This window comes from Vigna umbellata, chromosome 5 (assembly GCF_029865625.1).
Source record: "Vigna umbellata cultivar VRB3 chromosome 5, Vumbellata_1.0, whole genome shotgun sequence".
NCBI classification, from domain to species: Eukaryota; Viridiplantae; Streptophyta; class Magnoliopsida; order Fabales; family Fabaceae; genus Vigna; species Vigna umbellata.
Window position 1 is genome coordinate 60,022,031 of NC_142169.1, and position 24,256 is coordinate 60,046,286.

A 24,256-nucleotide genomic window follows, 5' to 3' on the forward strand; every position below is an offset into this window, starting at 1 on the left:
TTATAAAACAAATTACGATAAAGAAAACATGATATTATTAAATATTCAATATCAAAATTATGTATTATTGTTTTTCTAAAATCAAACAATTTTAAAAAGTTATAATTATAATTGTATACATATGAAATTAGAGTACAAGATAAAATATTATAAGAATCAAAATATTTATTAAATTTGCAAACCTTGATGAAATGAAAATAATAAAATTAAAAAATATTTTAAAAATATTATAAAGAAACAGGTATCCAAGCTTAAAATTATTTTAAATGTCTATTTATTTCCTTTCTTTAGATTTTATTTAATTTTTTATGTACTGATAAAAATATAATAAAGAACTCAATCTAAATCACATAAAAAACAAATATTAAACTAATAATAATTAAAATTTAATATACATTTTTCATCTTTCTGAAGTTCAATCTATGTTAGATGATAATAAACAAGATTCATGACAATGACATTGAAACTTATTAAATGAACTAGATAATAAAAATAATTATATAAAAAATCATCAAAATAGTATTTTATATGATAAAAGTAAACTACAAATAAATATTAAAAATGGTAAAAATATTAGATGTACGTCTTGAAAATAATTTCGTACACATTAAATGAATTCCCATAAATAATAATAAATATATAATTAAGAGAGTGATAAGATGAAAAATATTTTAAAATTTTTTTTAAAAATCAAATATCATAGTAATTTTAACTATTAAGAGATATGAAAATTATTTTAACAAAACAAAAGTTTTTCCTGTGAAAAAAAATTAAGGATAAAAAAAATAAAAAATATTCTTTTTATATTACCTATTAAATAAAGATTCATGTTAGTAAATATTTGAAATTGAAAGTCAAACTATTTTTATATGAAAAAAATAAAAATATTGAAAAGAATATAAATACTCAAATACGATACATAAAACTATTTGATCGAATATAATCAACAATAAACAATTTGAATATAATCTTACAAAAAAGTTACTGATGATAATACACAATTTTACAGTTTGAATATAATTATAGAAAAATTACGTCTAAAGACATGAGTTGATTATATATATATATATATATATATATATATATATATATATATATATATATATATATATATATATATATATATATATATATATATATATATATATATATATATATATATATATATATGGGTTTGCTAACGCACGCCTGTTTTTCAGTTGGTACATTTTAGCAATGTGTACCGGATTTTAGTAGATAAAAATACCCTTATATATCATGGATTCTAAGTTTTAAGGTTAAGGGTATTTTAATAATTTTGATCTCAAAACTTCGAAAAAAAAAGAAACCTCCAAACCCTTACTCACCTCTCTCATTCCTCTCAATCCTTTCTCTTTCATCTCTCTCACTCCAACCTTTTCTCTGTCATCCCTACTGTAGTCCCAATTGAAAAAATCAGAAACACTTGCCTTTAAATAATTTGCCTTTGTAAAGAGTTGAGTCATTGACATATTCACCTTCAGACAAAGGTTCATTCAAGATCTCTTCAATTTCACCATCTTCCCTAATTTCTATAATTTTATCATCTGCATATGTTGAATCATCATCTCTAAAAAAACCCTCCAGGCCAATTACCAATTCTTTCGGATGTCATTATGCTGGTGAAAATTAGATAAAATTATATAAGACAAAAATTATAAAATGAAAATTCATTATAAAGTCATTTTTTTGTAAGAAATTGTTTAACAACAAGTGTTTCTGATTTTTTCCAGGCCAATTACCAATTCCTTTGATGTCATTATGCTTGTGAAAATTAGACAAAATTAGATAAGACAAAAATTATAAAATAAAAACTCATTATAAAATCATTTTTTTGTAAGAAATTGTTTAACAACAAGTATTTTTTATTTTTTTCCAGGTCAATTACCAATTCCTTTATGCTTGTGAAAATTGGATAAAATTAGATAAGACAAAAATTATAAGATCAAAACTCATTATAAAATCATTTTTTTGTAAGATTGTTTAACGGCAAGTGTTTCTGATTTTTTCAATTGAGGCTACAGTAGGGATGACAGAGAAAAGATTGGAATGAGAAAGATGAAAGAGAAAGGGTTGAGAGGAATGAGAGAGGTGAGTAAGGGTTTGGGGTTTTTTTTTTTTTTTTAGTTTTGAGAATGAAAATTATTAAAATACCCTTAACCTTAAAACTTAGAATTCATGATATATAGGGATATTTTTGTATACTAAAACCCGGTACACATTGCTAAAATGTACCAACTGAAAAACAGGCGTACGCGCCTAAACCCTATATATATATGGGGTTTGCTAATGCGCGTACGCTTGTTTTTCAGTTGGTACATTTTAGCAATGTGTACCGAATTTTAGTAGACAAAAATATCCTTATATACCATGGATTCTAAGTTTTAAGGTTAAGGGTATTCTAATAATTTTCATTCTCAAAACTAAAAAAAAAAAAGAAACCCCAAACCCTTACTCACCTCTCTCATTCCTCTCAACCCTTTCTCTTTCATCTTTCTCATTCCAATCTTTTCTCTGTCATCCCTACTGTAGCTCCAATTGAAAAAATCAGAAACACTTGCCCTTAAACAATCTTACGTTTTCATCTTATAATTCTTGTCTTATTTAATTTTATCCAATTTTCACAAGTATAAAGGAATTGGTAATTGACCTGGAAAAAATCAGAAATACTCTACTGTTAAACCATTTCTTACAAAAAAATGATTTTATAATGAGTTTTTGTTTTATAATTTTTGTAAGGAATTGGTAATTGGCTTGGAAAAAAATCAGAAACACTTGTTGTTAAACAATTTCTTACAAAAAATAACTTTATAATGAGTTTTCATTTTATAATTTTTGTCGTATATAATTTTATCTAATTTTCACAAACATAATGACATCCGAAAGAATTGGTAATTGGCCTGAAGGGATTTTTTAGAGATGATGACATATAAAATTAGAGAGGTTAGTGGAGATGGTGAAATTGAAGAGATCTTGAAGGAACCTTTGCCTAAAGGTGAATATGTAAATGACTCAACTCTTTACAAAGGCAATTTTTTTAAAGGCAAGTGTTTCTGATTTTTTCAATTGGGGTACAGTAGGGATGACAGAGAAAAGGTTGGAGTAAGAGAGATGAAAGAGAAAGGATTGAGAGGAATGAGAGAGGTGAGTAAGGGTTTGGGGGTTCTTTTTTTTTTTTTAAGTTTTGAGAATGAAAATTATTAAAATACCCTTAACCTTAAAACTTAGAATCCATGATATAAGGGTATTTTTGTCTACTAAAATCCGGTACACATTGCTAAAATGTACCAACTGAAAAACAGGCGTACGCGCGTTAGCAAACCCCATATATATATATATATATATATATATATATATATATATATATATATATATATATATATATATATATATATATATATATATATATATATATATATATATATATATTTATATATTATTTAATAAATAATAAATACTTTAATAATTTAAATGAAAAAGTATTAGGATATGTATAAAAAGAAATATAAATATATACTTATTTATCTTCGTCTTCATAATCAATTAAAAACAAAATCGGTATTATCTATATCTATACTCGTATTCATTCAATACAAAAACCTTAAAATAAAAACAATTTCAAATATTACTAAATATGATAAGTTTATTTCTCTATATATGGTAACCCTACACAATTGACTAACTAAACAATAAATGACCATTTAAATTAATTTATGTCGGTTATAATTCAGTGGACCATTTTCTAAATTTTTCATAAAACTATAAAAATTTTACAGTAAAACATGTCATTAATGTTAACATTGGGTTATGTACTTGTAATGAATGCTTGTAAAGTTTACATAAAAACCGAAAAAAGTCAACAAAATAGATGAAAATGGATAAGTATGGTGCTAAGTAAGTATGAGTAAGAAGCAACAATCTAACTTGTAGTGTTGGCAGAAAGCTGTGAATTTTCTTGTCAGAACATTAATATAGAGACCAACTACATTAAATTTTATTCACAATAAATTTGTGGTCATCAAATTTTAAAGATAATTAGAATTAGAGATGTCACAATTTCTCATGATTATTTTCACTCGTTTATATAAATATTTAAAATATTTGAAAATATAAAAGTACACATTGATTAATATAGAAGTACAAATTAATAAAAACTTGTGAAATATTAAAGTCTACCTAGGATCTTAATCTTAACAATAGGTATTATAAGAAATTTAAATTGATACCATTTATATATAAACATAAAGAATATATTAAATTTCCTATGTGAGTCTTTAAAAAATAAAAAATAAAATATAAATTCAATAATATTATTATTAAGATTTTTTCAGTTGAATGGATTTAGGAAAGAGTGATTAAATGAATTTAAGAGGATTTGAAAATAAATTTTTGTTGTTGTTTATTTAAGTGGATTTGGAGGTATGTGAGAATAGATTTGAAAGTAATTTTTTTTAATCTTTCATATCAATCAAATCCTACGTTAATTCTCACAAACGTTTCTTCCAAATCCACTCTCACATACCTCCAAATTCACTCAAATAAACAACCACAAAAAATTATCTTCAAATCCTTTCAAATCTATTCCATCACTCTCTCAAATCCATTAAAATAAACAAAGATAAAGAAAATTCACACGAAAATTAAAAAAATAATATAACACCACGTGACACATTTAACATAAAATAACTAATGAGATTTTATAAAGTCTTTAAGGCCTTGTTCTTTTGAGTGGATTTGAGAGAATTTGAAGATAAATTTTTTTATCGTTTATTTGAGTGAATTTGGAGGTAGATGAGAGTGAATTTGGAAATAAAATTTGTGAGAATTAGTCATGTCAATACAATTCTATACTAATTCTCACAAATTTTATTTCCAAATTCACTTTCATTTACCTCTAAATCTACTCAAATAAACCAAAAAAAAAATTATCTTCAAATCTTCTCAAATCCTCTCAAATCCACTCTTTCAAATCTACTCAAAAGAACAAAGGCCTAAAGCTCTTTAAAAATTATATAAAAAATTAAAATAGTCATAGTGAGCACAATTAAAATGAAATAGATGTACAATTTTTTTTTAATCAAAATATTGCAACATATATTTCTACTAGTGGGAAATGTAAAGTTATTAATTATTAAATTCTAAGAATTAGATTTTGTAAAACATAATAATAGCATAGAATAATATTATATGACCATAAATTTGAAAAATTAAAAATATTTAACTACAATAATTAAATTAATTTACAAAATTGTAAAAATTAAAATATAAATAAAAAAAGTAGAAAAATACTTATCTTAATAAAACAAAATCCTCCAAAATTTTAGAGTGATAAGGTCAAGAGGTGGATGGTTAGGTGAGTGATATACTGCAACGTGTTACCTGTGTTAAGTCCCAACACGCCTCCATGGCTATAAATAAAACAAAAAGACCTTACTGTTTCTATCATCACTCTCCTTCTGCTACTTCTAGACTCTTCTTCTCTTCTCACACTTCTTCCTTGGGGTGCCCTGAGGTATGCATGCGCTTCTCTCTCTTTCTTTTGTTCATCTCTTTATCAATTTGTTTCCGATCATTGTTCTTCAACATTTCTTCGATGTCCTCTCTCAAGATTCTGGATTCTTGATTTTTGTTTCTGATTATTGTTCTTCAACATTTCTTCAATTTCCTCTCAGAATACTCGATTGTTGTTTCTGATTACTTTTCCTCTCAAATCTCTATCTCTCTTTTTTGTATTTACTCTCAGTCGTGCACAGATCGATTACGTTATGTTAAACGCTGTTGACCGCATTTTTTTTAATGTCCTTTGGTTAATTTGGACGAAGGAAGAGTTGAAAAGCGTATCTGTTAAACTCCTGGCTTCGGATTCGATTTTCGAAATGAATTTAGTTTTAGTGATTTTCTATGTTTTTTGTTTGAACTCGTGCTATTACTATGAGATAAGGAAGGATTTGTGTTCGTTGTAGATCTGTCCGTTTTGTTTAGCGTTGATAGACAGATCTACTGAATAGGTAGCTTGTTTCTGTAATTGGAAATTGAGGTTATGCTTTTTGTCGTGATACTCTATTTTCTTGTGGTCAACACAATATTTTCTTTCTATGTCTGGAACTAACATAAAAGACTTCATCAAGTGAACTTAATTGTACCTGGATCGGAAGTTTTGAAGAGTTTGAAATGTCTTTAGTGTTTAGTTTGTCGTGTTACACAGCTGACTTTGTTGTGTTGGCACATCAGTCGTGGATTTTTATCTTTTCGATTCTGACCATTTGAATATGATCTACTGGTCTATATTTACTGTTCTTGTTTTACCATAAGTACTACTTACTAGTTGTAACTCTGGATGAGAGAGATGCCTACTTATTTTATTTCACCATAGTACCATTCTTATTTCACCACCATGATAACCAAGACACTGTATGTGCACACGTCACGCATGTTGATTCTATGAGCTTGTACATGTATTGTCTGTTTTATCTGAAATGCCTGCTTTGTTGTTCAGATCACATTGTGCAATGGTGAAGGCTGTGGCAGTTCTTGGCAGCAGTGAGGGTGTCACTGGAACTGTCTACTTCAGTCAGGACGGAAATGGTGAGTCTCAACAGTGAGCATAACCCTCATCGTTAATAAACTTTACAATAAGCATTTATTAGGGAGAAAAATAATAAATTAAGATGAATCAAGCCGCTCTATTACGAAAAATTTAAATTATGACCTTTATTACAAAAGTGCATATTTTGATGATATATGTTATGACATTAACCTTTTTTCTTTTTCTGTACTAACCATTGAGCCAAATCAAGTAATATATATTGTCAATTGTGCAGGTCCAACCACTGTAACTGGCACTCTTGCTGGTCTTAAGCCTGGTCACCATGGCTTCCATGTCCATGCCTTGGGGGACACTACCAATGGTTGCCTGTCAACTGGTATAGTCTTTGGACAATAACCCGAGTAAATTTTTAATTCTGTTGGACATTAATGAACTGGAACAAATTGTAAACTCTCACTTCACTTGAATTGAAAGCAATGAACATTTGTATGGGAGATTCTTAAAAGTTTGAAGCAATAAAATCTATTATAAAGCAGCTGGATTGGATTAAAATCCTGTCACTTAGTAACATGTTAGAAGGCTTAATTTTTATTATCCCCAATTTTTACAGGACCACACTTTAATCCTAATAGCAAGGAGCATGGTGCCCCCGAGGATGAGAATCGCCATGCTGGTGATCTAGGGAATGTAAATGTTGGTGATGATGGTATGATCGATATGATTTTTTCTGTCTCATTTATTTGATTTGTGCTGATCCCTATCATTCCAAGATAGATAATAATGCTAATTTTCTGACTCGAATTCTTAAAGTTCTGATTATTTTTATAATACCGATGTTTAATAATAGTAATCTTTTACGCATTACACGGATGTAATTAATAGTTTTTCCATTTTTTGAACAAATGGCTGGTAATCAAGATTACTTGCTTTCTGTTTTGGTGATAGTCTATCTCTGAAAAAACTTTTCTTTTTTCTTTTTGTATACATACCACATACTTGTTTGGTCCTTATTTTGAAATGGATTACTCTCGTGTCTAACCCAGGTACCGCCACCTTTAGTATAACTGACAGTCAGGTATGTTATTCAGCTCCTGATCAAATTCTCTGATTATTTCTTCTATGTTGAGAGTTGACTGATACCATGAGAAGCTTCAGTTTTTAATGAGTTATTGAATGTGCGCAGATTCCTCTCACTGGACCAAACTCCATCATTGGGAGAGCTGTTGTTGTCCATGCTGATCCTGATGATCTTGGGAAAGGTATTCACTAATCTGTTTTATACCTTGCCATTTTTGGTATCTGAGGCATCGGTCATCAATTGTGACTCGTGACATTCCATCTTAATTCGGTTGGATTTGTATCCTGTCGTGTTAACAAAGAACATGATTTTTTCATATAAGTAGAAAAGTTATAGTAAGTGTCACCATCATTTGCGGTTGGTTCATCGAATTAAATTGTCTTCCTCTCGTTCATTTTCTTTGCTAACAAACGATGATTTTGGTCATTTCTCCTTCCTTGCATACCAAATCACAGCTATTCATTATTCTATGTTAAAAGCGTTCGTTGTTTTTCGGTTTACTGCATGTTATAGTTCCTCCTCCTTTTGTGTAGGTGGTCATGAGCTTAGCAAGTCTACTGGAAATGCTGGTGGCAGAGTAGCATGTGGTAAGCAGACTGTGATGTTAAAAATACCGTATTTCTGATATTCCTTATTACCCATGCAATATCAATGGTCGATGTGGTAAACAGGTTTACATACATCTTAATAGATACTATCATATATCAACCAATAATATATAATTTGACAGCCTTTGCTAAAATGTCGGCTGTCTTAATTTTTGTTTTCACTGTCTCATGGCTCCTTTCAGTTCTCCGTTTGCTTATGTTGACTGTACTGATATCCTCTTTTTGCCGTTTGTTGGTATAGGTATCATTGGTTTGCAAGGATAAACTAGTCACATGAAAACGGGCGTGATCGTATGACGAAGCTTTAGAATTGTGGAATAAAGAATCGCCCTTTTAAACCCGTTTGGTTAGGATTGGTCTGTACTGCTGAATTCTGTGTTTCACTTGTATCGTATGAGAGTCATTTGTAGACACTTGATGCTTATTTCATGGTTTTTGCCTGAATTGCGTGTTTAGTGGTTTGTCCATATTTATCTGATCGGTTTGCCTTTGCAGCATGATATTAGGGTAATGAGAGGTTTTCACGATGAATTAGTCAGATAATGTTTGGATTGGTAGTAGGATATAAAGAAATAAATAAGTCGGAAAAAGGGATTGAATGGAATAAAGTTAATTGGGGAATCGGGAAGCGGAAGTCATGAAATGAAATAGATAATATAATTCATTTTTCATTGTGATCTATTCCTCCATTCTTTCCTACCGAATTAAACATTTCCTTGAATAAAAAGACAGTGGTTGTAATTTTCAATAATCTTAACTTAAAAAAATAAAGAAAATGGGTTCATAACTGAATTCACAATTCTCACACTACCAGCAATACTTTCGCAGGGACCCGTAGTATGGTCAAAATGAAATAGAACCCATGGCACAATGTTCTCACTACCCAAAAGAACTCGACTAAACGTAACGCGGTTTTTATACATGCGTTGCATCATCTGAACAAAATTTTCGATCTACTATAGTACACATTTCTGAGCAATCTTCTTAATGCCACTGTTGACTATTACTTCTGCCAGTTGGTGAAGCAGTAGCCACAGGAACAAATCCCCTACCGCCGAAAACTGGACGCATGACTGAATTATCAAACGTACGCCATAAGTGATGAACATTATGAGTTGAAGTGCTTAGTAAGGCACGAATAGTGTTTGGACGATGATCTTCATTGCCATCAAGTTCGTTTTCAGAATCCTGAGAGCCTCCAAGAAAGGGCACAGTGATTGATTTTGGAGGATTATTAGATGATTCCATGTTTCCCAAGCTGTTCTTGCGTTTAGGAGGTGGACTAACTGGCAGCAAAAACCTTATGAGTGGCTTGGTCATCAAACCAAACACCTGACAAGTTGTAACTAAATTGTGTCAGCCTCATCTCGAGAATTTTTCTTTCGAAACTGAGGTATCGTGTTTTACAGATCCCAAATCTCCCACAACTGATCAATATTTGATATAGTTTACGTTTAAGCATATTATTGAGGTGGATTTTTCATTTCCTATCATGTTAGCTATCTCATGAAATGGTTGGTAATTATCACCGAAGCAGAAAGCAAAATCTCTTTATGTGAACATTAACATGATATAAAAAATTTACAAAATGTAGGCTTCTTACCACTGTGCTGACAAGCACGACAGTGATGGTGCTGGTGATCATGATGGCATTGGTTCGCAGTTCAGTGTGACCTGACAAGGTGAACTGCATTTTACAGGAGTATCATTTTCTTAGATACTTTGAACTTAAATCATACCCAAGGTAAATACAACAGCAATTTAAGACTTGATCCTATGTACAGTAACTGTTAATCTGTTTCTTCGCCTTTGTTAACTGGCCATTAACACTAATATTTCAAAAACTGTATCTCCAAATGAGCAACATTGATCTGACCTGATTATAGGCAAGTGCCATTGAAACAGCACCTCTCATAAGACCAGCCCACCAAATGATCACCTAAAACAAGGAATAATGGAAACCTTTTCAACATCCCGCGAAATCCTGAAAGATAATATTTTCACAGAAATCTAGCCATACCTGCTCCCTGAAGCTTATTTTTTCACTTTGAGATTTTTTAGTGAGGTTTGATAAGAAGGATAGGGGAAAAACAAATGCTGCTCTTCCGGCAAGTACGAGACCCAATAAAACTGAACTAACAGCAACAGATGTTTTCGGCCTGCAGAAGAAACCGAGTGAGGTACACGAGTTGTTTTCTATAGTAATTAAAAGGAACTTTTGAGGAAAGCATTTTTGAGTAGGGAGATGCATGATTTAACAATCTTCATAAATAAAAATGGTCAAGGTGTGACAGAATCAGGACTTACCTATCGCTAACAAACCTCCACTTTTCAATGTCCAACGCATCCATACCAACATAAAGGAAGATAAAGGTTTCAAGAACAAAAGAGAGAGTTGCAAAAGCATGTCTGTAACAGCAAGGCAAAACAAGTTAAATAGTGTTACAACCGCCAATAGATCCACATATATAGTTTGAAGAATCTGATTGAAGATATACTTGGTAGTGATTCTTGAGCTCTCAGTCACATTATGCCAAGTATAATGTGACATAACAATCCCACAGAAGAATACAGTGAGAATGCCACTCAGATACCATAACTGCATTTTATTTAAATACATGAGAACCCCCACTGATTAATGTCAACCGCAAGAATGGATAAATATAGAGCCCATAAAGGACTCCACAATGGAGTTTGTGCGTTCTTCAAAACTTACTTCAGCTAGAATGTAGGAAAGGTATGCCATTAACATCATGAGAGCAACCTCGCGATCTGTAGAGTGCCTGTAATATTGAGTAAGCAATTTGTTGAGCACCTAAACAATTGTTACAATTTTTTATGGTAGGTTTAGAAAACTGGTGATCAAGATAAAACGTAGAAACACCCAAGAGATTCCCCTGTAGTGAAATAAGGCAATGAAAGCATTTTCCTTACGGAAAAAAATATCATATTAACTGCATATAGAGTATAAAACAATGGAACACTATCATAGTAACTGCTGAAAAACAATAATGGTGGTAAAAAAGGAATTCTATCAACATGATACCTGCCAATATAAAGCGTTTTAATAATGTAAGCGCTGAGTAGACCGGCCTGCAAGGTGATATGGACATATCAGACCCTATGATGCACACATGATACAAATATTATAACAATATATAGGAAACGATAAGTACATAAAATTCTAAAATATGTAATTACCACTCTGCAAATTACCAAGAACAAAGTAAAAATTGCAAACTGTTCTCATCATAATTGCTTTCTATTTTCTAAAGATATAGTGTAATCTTCCTCTCTCACGTGATCATACATAAAGAGGATAGTTTATATTTTTTGGTCCATTAAGGGTCAATATGTTTATGTTTCTATAATTTTTCATGCATGTATGTCATACATACATGCATATACATGCATATACATGCATATACATACAGATACGTACATATATACATATATACATATATATATATATATATACATATATACATATATATACATATATACATATATACATATATATACATATATATATACATATATACATATACATATATACATATATATATATACATACATATACATACATACATACATATACATACATATATATACATACATATACATACATACATACATACATATACATACATACATACATATACATACATACATATACATACATACATATACATACATATATATACATACATACATATATACATATATATATACATATATATATATATATATATATATATATATATATTAAGTATCAATATGTACTAAGTGCTAATTGATGTGTTAAATCTTGTCACTTTGTGACGTTACACTAGAGAGAGTTATAGGGAGAAAGACAGTTACCAGGACACCAAGCATGGTGCTTGCGATAAACAGGTAGAAGAAATTGCCGAAAAAATGTAAACCAATTCTGTGGTCAATTATGTCGAGATCAAAACTTTTGATTGCATTGAAAAGCACAACAGATGTAGCATCGTTAACAACACCCTCGCCAAACACAAGACTATATAGTAAAGGTGTCTCATCCTGGTTTAGCACCTGCAACAACATAATTTGTAAGTTCAGTGCTCAGCATTCACACCTTGATTGTTGCTATAACATTGTGAAAAAAGGCACATTTAGTTCCAAACCTGCAATGTGCACACTGAATCTGTTGCAGCAAATATTGCCCCAATTGCTGAATTATTTTTAAATATGGAGTCAGTTACAAATAGATTGTCAAAGTTGCCAAATAGAAGAGATTGAATAATATTATTATACCTAGATAATCTCCTATCTCCAGTGATTTTCCAACACCCATTCTCTTAAAAATTTGTATGACACCTGAAACAATGCTTCGAAAATTCAAGTCAGGTAAGAATCTAAATACTTCCAATGAAAAAGTTACTTAGCAAATTTAGATTGGCACTCAGTTACAAATTAACTGTAATCTGAGGTGCCAATTTTTTTGTCGTTATGTTAAGTTTTGGAGAGAACAAGGTAAGAGATCCATTTAAAGGGAAAAGGTATACCGAAAGTTATGATGCTACAATTTATTAATGTACCAACAGCTCCAAAAAGCATAATGGTCATGAAGTTAACAAAGAACCGTTTCTTTTTCACTTGAAACCTGGAAGAAATATATAATAACATTACTCAGGTATACATTTGTCTAAGTAAAAGAACAACAACAACATCAGGAAAACACAAAAAAACACCCCACAAGGAATCTCAGAAGAGTTGAGCAGAAAGGCCATTATCCATTAGTACCTTGGACTAAAAGAGCAGTGTCATGAGCACACCAGTAATTATTAGCTAATAATTTATACTAGAATTCACCAAATCGTGACAGTAAATATGAAATTGGATACACATTATTTAATGATTTTATTAACGTTTAACTAATGTCTGTAAGAAAATTTGACTAGTAGTATAGTAGAATATTAAGATTATTTTATGCCATTTTCCGCAAGAATTGAAAAAATTCAGGCCTTTCTACTACATTCAGATTATCTCATTGGATACATGGTGGTCAATTTTCATTGTAGTTCCAATTAATTAGACGATGATAAATACAGAGTCAGACACTTTATCATCATTACCATTAGAGAGCAAGAATTCGGTGCTAAAAGCCTTACCCTGCATTAAATATGATAGGAGGCAGAAGGTATATAAAGAAAAGATCTTCGCTGAAAACTAGAAGATGCGAGCTTTTGCCGCGACTTTGCAACAGAATGACTACACCAGTGCAAACACCCTGCAAATAGCAATTAATTGACAGAATTATTTATAGTACTAAAATTTACACGCGTGTATATGTATAGCAATTTGTTCGTAGTATATTAATTAATTTATGGAGTAATGATCGCTTACTATAAAAAGGGCAGTGATAGATTCATTCACCCAGCGATTCTCCTCAAGAAGATGGCCAATGACAATGCAAGTACACAGCAGAGCCACAAAAATGTTCATGGACACAACGGAGGCATAATCTGAAGTGGATAGCATATGCAATTTTGAAAGTGCGTAACTTATTTCAGTACCCATTCTTTGAACCCTCAATTGCAAAACCTCTTTGCTTCCAAATTCAGATTTTCTTTGTTGAGATTAAGCAACTTGCAACATCACTTTACGAACCAAATCCGAATTTATAATATGCCTTGGAGATGTACACATTTTAACACTCTCCTTAATTATCTTTGGATCCAATGTATTGCAAGAACAAATTAAAGTCTCTGCAACTAAATCAAAACATCAACATACATGCTCGTGAATCTATCAGCATAAAAAAGTTGGAAAGACATTTTTCTAACCATAAGCTCAACATTAATTCACGTGATAGAAAGAACAAAAAATTACGTAAAACTCTCACCAAAACGCTTGGCTGCAAGATGCTGATGAATTTAAGAGTAATTAACGTGGAAACTAAGAGAGGATGTTCTGTAATCAAAGGAACCAAACTGGTGCTCGAGTTCCCGGCAAATGGAAATGTTAAGCTTTTAGTCCGAAGCTATATGCATGCAATGATGCAAACGAAACGAGGAAGGGAAACAAAGAGAATGATGAATAATGAGTGGAGAAAATGTTGGGGATATTTGTTCGATTGAAGCAGAAGAGAAAAAGTCGGAGAATGATGAGAATCGTTGAGAAAAGAAGAGACGGAGACAAAGAAGCGTGCAATGCGGGGATCACATACACAAATAGAGAACACCAATCATAATAGAAGCCTTTGGTGTGGGGGAATAATAAATTTGTGTTAGATTTATAACTTTCATTCCAAATTTTGCGTTTCAAAAATATTCTATTAAAAAAATATATTGATGACTTTTACGATATTGAAGCTGAGAGATTAATTTGAAACATAATTTAACACATTTATCTTTTGTCAAATCTTATTTTAAGATGGAGTGTCTTAACTTTGTTCTTTCTATTCAGGGTTGTTGTTTGAATTTGTATATCCATTTACACTCAATTTCGTCCGAGTAACTAATTAAATAAATAATGTTTCAATTTATTTAATATTGTTTATTTTATTTGATTTTATGTTATTCTAATTTTATTTCAAGTCACTTTATTTTGTTACTTTGATTTATTTTATTTTATCTTTTACATTTTTATTCTTTTGTATTTTTATTTTTATTTTGTTATCTTAATTTTTGTTATTTAGTGTTATTTTATTTTGTCATTTTAATATTTCTTTACTTTAACTAACTTATCCAACATATAAAAATAAGCAAAAAAAAAAAAAAAATAGAACACGCATTAGGCAAAGTTAGCTTTCTCAAATCAGTCCTTTTCTCTATGTTATCTCCCATTTTTGGGATACAAATCCTTGGATAGACCTACTCTACCTCTAGCTGGATTACCACAAAAATGAAAAGAACTTCTCTGGCCCAGGGAAGGATGGCTGGATTGTAGAGTGGTTACAGATGACTTTAGCCTGTGAAAGGGAAAAGAAAAATTCAAAATGATTTTGTTCAGAAGGTAAGAACTGATTCCTCCATCATGCCCATCCACAAGAACAAACACCTCCCTCTCGTACAAAAAAGGGGACATCAACTCACATAACCGAGGATTCGCCTCTCACAAAACGGGGATTCACTCTCTACTCACTCAACAGAGAGACCTTTGGAGAAACCAATTTCCTCCATCAAGCATGTCACAGGAATCCATCATTCCCCAACCTTCATCCTCATTCACTCATTTTCCTAGCCTCTGCCCACTCCAACCTTTGTCTTACTCGCAAACCATCATCAACCGCTTGGATTCTCCACTAGACCTTGACTCCCCTCACTCAATCATCAACCATCATCTATATTCACACATCGCCATAACCATCTTGACATTTACAGCTACTACCAACACCCTTCCACCGTCTTCATCTCAATCAAATATTCGTTCTCATCCTTCTTATCATACTTCTCTCCTGTTTCCCCTGCATTCAAACAAGAACAGAGAAGCCCGAGTCAACATCCGGTTCCACTTTACCGACCAACCACCACCTTAACCCACTCTCACCCTCAGAGACCTCCTAAAAAACTCACAAAAGTTCTCCTCCTTCCCTTTCCCTGGTTCTCGCCATCAATCCACTGGTGTCGTTCTCACCAGAAGAAGCTGCAACGCTAGGGTCTCCGCCATGGCTGTCCCTGTGGAGCTCTCAGACCGCGACTCGCTTGTGAAGTCCGTCAGCACCTCTCTCAACGGCAAGCATTTCTTATGATGACGACAATATGAAAGCTTCCAGAGTTAGAAAATTTGAAGAAAAGGTTACTGTTGAAATGTCCGATAGGATGCAGTGGGATGATGATTGTTCTTGGAGTGAATGGTATTTTGCAGAAGATCATATTAAAGGTTTTGAACTGATTGCAAATATGGTCAGAGGAAATGATGGAAGCGCCGGCCAGTTGCAGCTTGTCGGTTTGGAGGAAAGGGAGGCTGCCTCCTTTCTCTTACATGTGCTTAGAAAAAAAAAAGTAAACCCTAAAAGGGTTTGGGGCTTGGGCCAGCGGCTGCCAGGGAAGGTTTTTTTTCATCATACACCCCTATCCTTATTTAATTGTTTTTTGGGTGTTGCTTTCTCCACCATCCAAGTGTTCTTCCACCTCTCTACTATTTTCTTTTATTCTAAAAATACTTTACACTTTTTCACTGTTTCCTTTTATTCCAAAAATACCCTACACCTCCCCATTATCCTCAATAATCTTTCTTTTTCTACATTAATGGAGCATTCATATGGTTCAGATTTGAACTTGTGATATATTGCAAAATATATAAAATTCTGAGAAACTTCAATATTAGTGCTTCTACTACTTCCACTTTATAGACTTAAAAATTAGATGCAAATACAAAATAATAAACATAATAATATTAATAGTAAATAATAATATATTATTATTATTATATACTAACTTTATAATGACGAAATAACTAAATAAATTTCAAATCTTTAACAAATAACTTTTCTTTTATATTTTAAGTATTTAATAATATTTTTATATTATTTATCTAATAAATTAAATACTTTATTCAAGTTATTTAAGTCATGTAAATAATATTAAAGTTATTTTACATTTTGCAATATATCACAAGTTCAAATCTGAGCCATGTAAATGCTCCATTAATGTAGAGAGAGAAAGGGAAAGATTATTGAGGATAAAGGGGAGGTGTAGGGTATTTTTGGAATAAAAGAAAATAGTGAGGAGGTGTAAAGTAGTTTTAGAATAAATGAAAATAGTGGAGAGGTGCAGGAGCACTTGGGGTGGTGGAGGGAGCAACACCCTTGTTTTTTTTATGCTCTTAGTATTTGTTTGGTTCCCTATTGGTTGTTCCGTTTTTTTATTTTATTTTTTTTACTCTTTTAACATTTGTCTGTTTATTAATTAGATTTGTTTATTTTAAACTTCAATTTTATTTGTTAATAGAAAACGACGCAACCATAAAAAAAAAACAACCTAAAAAGACAAAAAAAATGAAAAAAGGTACAAAAGAAATAAATATATAAAATTGTATAAAATGGTTTTAGAGCTTTTAATAGTAACGTTATTTCTTTAAGCAATTGTTTTCTAAAATATATAAGATTAAAATTAAGAAATAGTTTTAGTGTGTTTTTAACATTTAGTAAATAAGGTTTATTTTTACTTTTATTTATTTTGACATTCTTAAAAACACTTGTGTAAATAATTTTATTGTTTTTTTTATTTTAAATAGCTAAGTATCATTTTGTGTTACGTAAATAATTAAGTAATTATTATTTTAGATTTTATTTTAAATATGTAGGAAAACATTATTTTTATATTGTAAAAATCTATAAAAAAAATATAGAAGACAATAAGTAAAAATAATGAAAAATAAAAAAGAAAAGAAAAAAGTCATCTGAACGCTCGTGCGATCGTACGCATAAGCCTAATGCTCATTACACAAAAAAAATATTTTTAAGGTTAAGCACATATGTGATCGCTCGCATCGTCCTTGTGCTAAAAATCTTTTCTCTTTCTCAAATAAATTATAAAAATATGTCTTAAAGGGTTAAGCACATGTGTGATCGCTAGCATCGTCCTTGTGCTAAAAACCTTTTCTTCTTCTCTTCCAAAAAAAACAATAAAATATTTTAAAGGTTTAGGCACATGTGTGATCGCACGCATCCTCCTTGTGCTAAAACCCTTTCTTCTTCTTTTCTAAAAAAAATAATAATAAAATGTTTTAAAGGTTTAGGCACATGTGTGATCGCACGCATCGTCCTTGTGCTAAAACCTTTTCTTCTTCTGTTCTAAAAATTACAAAAAATACGTTTTAAAGGTCAAGCACATGTGTGATCGCTCGCATCGTCCTTGTGCTAGAAACCTTTTCTCTTTCTTTTATAAAAATACAAAAATACATTTTAAAGGTCAAGCACATGTGTGATCGCTCGCATCGTCCTTGTGCTAAAAGACCTTTTCTCTTTCTTTTATAAAAAAATACAAAAATATATTTTTAAGGTTTAGGCACATGTGTGATCGTTCGCATCGTCCTTGTGCTAAAAATTTTTCTCCTTCTCACATGAAAATACCAAAATATAAAACATTCACATCTTCAAACAAAAAATTTCTCAGTCAGAACTACGCGATCTGTAAGATCCTTGAAAATATTTGTAAGTTAGATACTAAAAAAAAAATTAAAAAAAAAATTATTAATAAAAAAAAAATAGTGAATAGTAAATTGTGAATAGTAAAAAGTGAATAGTAAAAAAAAAATTATTTTTGGAAAGGATAAGTGTTACACGTAGCTTTGAGATCAGAATTCACCAATTTGCAAATAAAAAATTATTTTTGTAATAGTAAAATGAATAAAAAAATGAATAGTACAAATGAATAGTAAAAATGAATAGTAAATTTTTTTACTATAAATAGCCAAGGGGGAAGGCTGAAAATTTACACCAAAGAACTTAGAAAAATGTTGAGAGAAGAGAGTTGGAAGAATTTCTAATTGCAAAGGGGATATTGTGGAAGTTTTCAGAGAGCGAGGAGATTAAGTCTGTAATAGAGGTAAGGGAAGCCACTCTTATACTTTGCTTTTCTCTAATCCTAAATCTTGAATATGTAGTACTTTGTTGCTGTATGGTCTTGAATTTTGAATGAGAACATTTATTTGTTTCTTTTGTATTTTTGGAAGGACGAGAAGTTGTCTAACCGGCTCTGCCAGATTCAACTTCTTGTTTCCCCAAAGCTTTGGTTGTTTCTTATATCTTTATATGGTATTTTTGGAAGGACGAGAAGTTGTCTAACCGGCTCTGCCAGATTCAACTTCTTGTTTCCCCAAAACTTTGGTTGTTTCTTATATCTTTATATTGTATTTTTGGAAGGACGAGAAGTTGTCTAACCGGCTCTGCCAGATTCAACTTCTTGTTTCCCCAAAGCTTTTGTTGTTGTTTTTTTATATCTTTATATTGTATTTTTGGAAGGATGTGAAGTTGTCTAACCGGCTCTGCCAGATTCAACTTCTTGTTTCCCCAGAAATTTTATTGTTTTATCTATTCTTTTTATTGCATCTTTGTGGAAGGATGAGAAGTTGTCTAACCGGCTCTGCCAGATTCAACTTCTTGTTTCCCCTGAATTTTTATATTAATATTATTTTGATGGTAAGGGCAACTAATTATTTTTGTATGAATTTATAAATATACGAATGTTGAACTGGTGTTCTCTTGCGAAACTGTTTTATGACTTTTATTATATTGAGTGTTATAACTGAAACTGTTAAATGTACATGTTGTGATGTGATGAATTTATTGAATGAGTTTGTTGGCTGAAATTGATCTTGTTGGAAGGTCTGGAGTAAGGGTTCTGTAATAGCTTATATATGAGTATTAAATAGATATACAGATACTGTTTGAGGTTGTTGTGAGAGGAAGTAAAAATATTAAAATTAGGCATTTTAGATTTAGAGCATAAGAGAACATGATAGATAATTTAAATAAATCAATTGTTAATTATTTAGGGCCTTTCTTTGTTGGTAGGATAGAGGAACCTTAAAAACCTGAGTTGGCACATCCCTGATCATAGAGCAGCCCTGGCCTGGTCCAGTCAGTTGTGACTAGTCATATGTGCTGGCGTCGAAGGTGAGTTTGATGCGTTCAGACATCTGGGTCCTCTCCGGTGACCAACTGGAATAAAGAAAAATCCATACTAGGATGAAAATAAAATAAAATAAGTTGATTGTAGATGCATAATATTATCATGGTAAAAATTTCATATATATTTTATTACATTGAGCCCAGACTTTAATATGTATTTCCTAAGATATGTTGATATATTTTGGTTGATCCATGATCTTTGTTTGGTGAAAATACGTTGAGTTATACTCGTTATGGGCAAAAATGAGTTTATAATATGAAGCATGATATCTGGCTATATGTTTAATTTATTGATACCAAAACGGGTTATTATGAATTCATGATTAAAGAATGAACATGATTGAGTTAGATGGATAAGAGGGTATGAATTGTTGGTTTTATGAAATGTTGGAGTGGATATGAGAAATCATTACTTATGAAATGATGTTTACTACCGGGAGTAGTATGTTCGAGTTATACCATGAGAGTTTGGTATGAGCAATGTAACACCTGAGGTTTATGAAAGCAGGCAGAAAGTGGTCTGACCATAAGGCTTTGACATAAACATATGATTCGTAAGTTATATAGAAGCAGGCAGAGAGGGGTCTGACCATAAGGCTTCAGAAAGTAAGACATAGTATATAAGTGAGACTTAAGGAAGCAGGCAGAGAGTGGTCTGACCATAAGGCTTCATGAGTAAGCATGGTACACTTGTAAGATTTATGGAAAGGAGAAAGATGATTTTGATAACGATGAATTAATGACATCGGAATAATGATATTTTATCAATTGCAGAAATACATGATTATAATATTTTTATTACAAGTTTAATGATTTTATGATATGGTTGGCTTACCCTTATTTGTTTGTACTATGATCATATAACTCATGTTATATGTGATTAGATAATGTTGCAGATGCGGTTGAAAAAGCTTAGAGATGAGAGAGATGCGGGGAAAAACTTTCAGGGATTTTTTGTAAAAAGAATAAATTTGTATTGGGAAGATTATGTTGTGTAAAACTTATAAGTTGAAATTTCAATGGTGAAGACTATATTGTTAAAGTGTGTAAGTTTGGTATTGTACTTTGGAGTAATTGAAATAAAGTTTGATTGTTTATATGAGATATCAAATTAATTTAGTCTCTACTATCAGTAATACCCTTTAAAATATTAGGGTGTTACATTTTGGTATCAGAGCAATGGTTTTCGAAAATATTTTGGGACTCTGGGGAGTGAAATTATTATTCTTAGTAAAATATCAATTGAGTTGATTCTTGTTTTATTGGAAACTAGACTCAAAGAGCTTCAATTTGACTACTCATACGCATATTTTGGACTTCGGGAAGGGGTCTAACTGAGCTGGGGAAAACGTGACAGTTTTATTGTCCAGGGGCTAGCGTCCAACCTTAATTTTAGGTGTATTTTTACAAGTTGCAACTTTTTGGAGTGAGTAGGTTGTTTTGCACTAGGAGAACATTTTGGGACCCTTTGGAAACTTTCCTACCATGTTTTAGGGCTGGAAAATGGTTTAGGATGGTCCATTGGTTGTTTATTATTGTTAAGTGCCAAGTGCATGGGTCCTTAGTTGTCTAAGGCATCTTCTTTTAATTCCAAATCAGATTTGGAGTTTTGGAGGAGAGTAGAGAGGTCCTTGGTGGGAGGTGAACGAAATCCTAAGTGTCCTAAGTGTGGAGGCTGACTTGGTCTAGCAAGGAGGAGAGGAGTTGCTCTTTTTGAAGAAGAGTTTAAGGTGTTTTAGTCTTCATGAGGTAAGGGGAGCTAACTCAACTTAATTTCTAGAATTTTGTAGTTAGAAATATGGTTCCAATTGCTTGATTTTGATGAAGGGGAGTTAATCCTTTCTTGTTATGATCATGAATATGAGTATGAATGTGTTAAAATTTGGTAATGGTAGTTATCTATTGACTTGTGTAAAATTTGGGTTTCATGATTATAATTTCTTATTTTCGAGTTACTGTGGTGAAAAATTTCTATTAATTTTCTTCACCGTTGGATTTAGCTAAAATTTTAGTATGTGAATCCTAATACCTATTACTAAACTTTGACCGTTCCGATTTGAAAATAGAGGTCTGTACTGGGAGAAACAAATTCTGCAAGTTTGAGTAAATTAGTTATCCCTGTAGTTCTGTTACTAAGGTGTCTCGGTAAAAATATAGATTTTTACCTATTTGACCGTTGGATCAACCTCAAAATTTGATATAGAATCCCTAAGACATATTAATACACTGTGACCGATCGGATTTGAAATTGAAGGTCTATGCTTAGAGAAAGAAATTTCTAAAGTTTGAAATATTTGATGAACAATGTAATTCTGTTCTTAAGTTATAATGGTAACAATTTCATATATATTCCATTTACCGTTAGATTGAGCCCAAACTTTAGTATGGAGTTCATAAGACATATTAGGTGATCTTGACCGTTTCGATTTGGAATTAGATGTCTGTTCTTAGAGGAATTCATTCCGTATTTTGAGTTTAACCGAGAACCACTTAAATTTCTGTCTCTGAGTTACCTCGGTAAGACCTTCATATCTACTTAGTTAACCGTTAGATTAACCTGAAACTTTAGTATGAGGTTTCTAACAGATAGGAACATACTTCGACCGTTCGGATTATAGATCAGAGTTACCGATTTAGAGATATTAATTTTGTAACTTCTCAGGGATCTCAATATTGCTTAATTTATGTTTTTGGATCATTTATAAAAAAAAAAATTGATGATTTCCGCCTCATTAACTGTTGGATTGGACTGAAAAGCTTACCATATGATCTAAACATGTTGTTGATTAGTTTGATTGGTTCAGATCGTCGATAAATAATATGTTGAAAAAGGTAATTTGGTTAATTTGTGCTACTTTGGTAAGTAGGCAGAATTGAAACTGAGATATGTTGATTGGTTATTATGTGCTTGTTGAGCATGATTGGTTTGGTATTAGTGGTTGAGATGACATGTGATTGGTTATGAATGATATGTTAGGAAAATGTAATTTTGTTAATTTATGCTACATTGGTAAGTAGACAGAAGGGAATTGAGAAAAGTTCACCGATTCTCTTATGTTTGTTGAATATGATTAATTTTGGATGGGTTGTGATTGATTATGAATAATTTTTTTAAAATAATGTAAATGATGTTGGTTTGCGCTACCTTGGTAAGTGGGCGAGTAGATGTTGGGTTTGCGTTACTTTGGTAAGTAAGCAGGGTGATTTGCGCTACTTTGATAAGTAGGCAGGATGAGATGATGAATGAAGAGATAAAGAGAATGATATAAATCGGGCTACTTTGATAAGTAGGCAGATTAACTATGTGCTACTTTGTAAGTAGACAGTATTGTCTTGCTGCGCTACTTTGGTAAGTAGGCAGAAGATCTTGTTTTATGCTACTTTGGTAAGTAGGCGAATTAATTATACCGTACTGCTTTGGTAAGTAGACAATAATGTCTTGCTGTGCTGCTTTGATAAGTAGACAATATTGTCTTGCGGTGCTACTTTGATAAGTAGAGAGAATAACTTGGTTTGTACTACTTTGGTAAGTAGGTCGGATGAGGTGAAGTTGTAACACTTTGATAAGTGGAATAGTAAAATTGTTGAGCAATGATATTGTGATAATATGTTGAGTGGGTGTGCTTAACTGTATTGAATATTGTGGATGTATTATTAACAGATTGTGAATGGATTGTATGCTTGTTTCAGTTAGCTCAACCTATTGTTTGTGTTTGTGTATGTGATTGCAATGATCGTATAATGTGTGATATTATACGGGAGCATAAACTATTTCAGATGAATTAGCATATGGTTCTAGACTTGCTTAGAAGATGAGAGATCTGTGAAAAAAAAAAAAAAAGAGACATGGGGGATTTTTAAATAAATATATTTTGAAATTTCAAACTGTGTGGAATTTTAAATTTAAGAAGTTTATGAACTGTGTGAAATTTTATTTTAGAAGACTTGTGTTGTAATACAACACTTAATATTTTGTTGGTGTTGAAAATTGTTAAAGAAAAGTAATATATGCATTTTTGTGGAAAAATAAATTGTAACGCCTAAATCGGGGTGTTACACTATTGGGTATCAGAGCAATGGTTTTCGAAAATCCATATTTCTTTTGTAAGTAATCTTTTGTTAAATAGTCTTTGTTTTAATAAATAATTTTCGAGGACGAAAATAATTGTTGTTGGGGAGATTGTAAGATCCTTGAAAATATTTGTAAGTTAGATACTAAAAAAAAAAATTAAAAAAAAAATTATTAATAAAAAAAAATAGTGAATAGTAAATTGTGAATAGTAAAAAGTGAATAGTAAAAAAAAAATTATTTTTGGAAAGGATAAGTGTTACACGTAGCTTTGAGATCAGAATTCACCAATTTGCAAATAAAAAATTATTTTTGTAATAGTAAAATGAATAAA

At 31.2% G+C, this 24,256-nt stretch overlaps 2 protein-coding genes across 2 annotated transcripts; one reads left to right on the forward strand and one right to left on the reverse strand.

Annotated features, from left to right (window-relative positions):
• The first annotated feature begins 5,388 nt into the window (after window positions 1–5,388).
• CSD1 (copper/zinc superoxide dismutase 1) lies at window positions 5,389–8,695 on the forward strand. The gene is made up of 8 exons (XM_047295183.2): window positions 5,389–5,530; window positions 6,515–6,603; window positions 6,840–6,941; window positions 7,176–7,271; window positions 7,609–7,640; window positions 7,749–7,824; window positions 8,177–8,230; window positions 8,493–8,695. Exons 2-8 carry the CDS (start codon window positions 6,528–6,530, stop codon window positions 8,513–8,515), a joined length of 459 nt encoding a protein of 152 aa, XP_047151139.1. The 5' UTR covers window positions 5,389–5,530; window positions 6,515–6,527; the 3' UTR covers window positions 8,516–8,695.
• A 147-nt stretch (window positions 8,696–8,842) lies between these two features.
• NHX2 (sodium hydrogen exchanger 2) lies at window positions 8,843–13,969 on the reverse strand. Its single transcript, XM_047295185.2, has 14 exons — window positions 13,622–13,969; window positions 13,387–13,505; window positions 12,781–12,878; window positions 12,530–12,592; window positions 12,400–12,446; window positions 12,113–12,307; window positions 11,298–11,344; window positions 10,968–11,034; window positions 10,750–10,850; window positions 10,559–10,660; window positions 10,272–10,410; window positions 10,128–10,190; window positions 9,855–9,938; window positions 8,843–9,583 (listed from the first exon to the last, which is right to left on the reverse strand). Exons 1-14 carry the CDS (start codon window positions 13,793–13,795, stop codon window positions 9,236–9,238), a joined length of 1,647 nt encoding a protein of 548 aa, XP_047151141.1. The 5' UTR covers window positions 13,796–13,969; the 3' UTR covers window positions 8,843–9,235.
• Window positions 13,970–24,256: the final 10,287 nt, after the last annotated feature.

Bases quoted from the DNA above. Each gene is read 5' to 3' on its own strand.
- CSD1 (XM_047295183.2), top strand. From the start codon at position 6,528: ATGGTGAAGGCTGTGGCAGTTCTTGGCAGCAGTGAGGGTGTCACTGGA. The intron at 6,604-6,839 runs GTGAGTCTCAAC...TCAATTGTGCAG, and splicing joins CTTCAGTCAGGACGGAAATG to GTCCAACCACTGTAACTGGC. The intron at 7,641-7,748 runs GTATGTTATTCA...GAATGTGCGCAG, and splicing joins TTAGTATAACTGACAGTCAG to ATTCCTCTCACTGGACCAAA.
- NHX2 (XM_047295185.2), bottom strand. From the start codon at position 13,795: ATGGGTACTGAAATAAGTTACGCACTTTCAAAATTGCATATGCTATCC. The intron at 12,879-13,386 runs GTAAGGCTTTTA...TATTTCTTCCAG, and splicing joins CCTATCATATTTAATGCAGG to GTTTCAAGTGAAAAAGAAAC. The intron at 12,593-12,780 runs GTATACCTTTTC...GCATTGTTTCAG, and splicing joins TTGTAGCATCATAACTTTCG to GTGTCATACAAATTTTTAAG.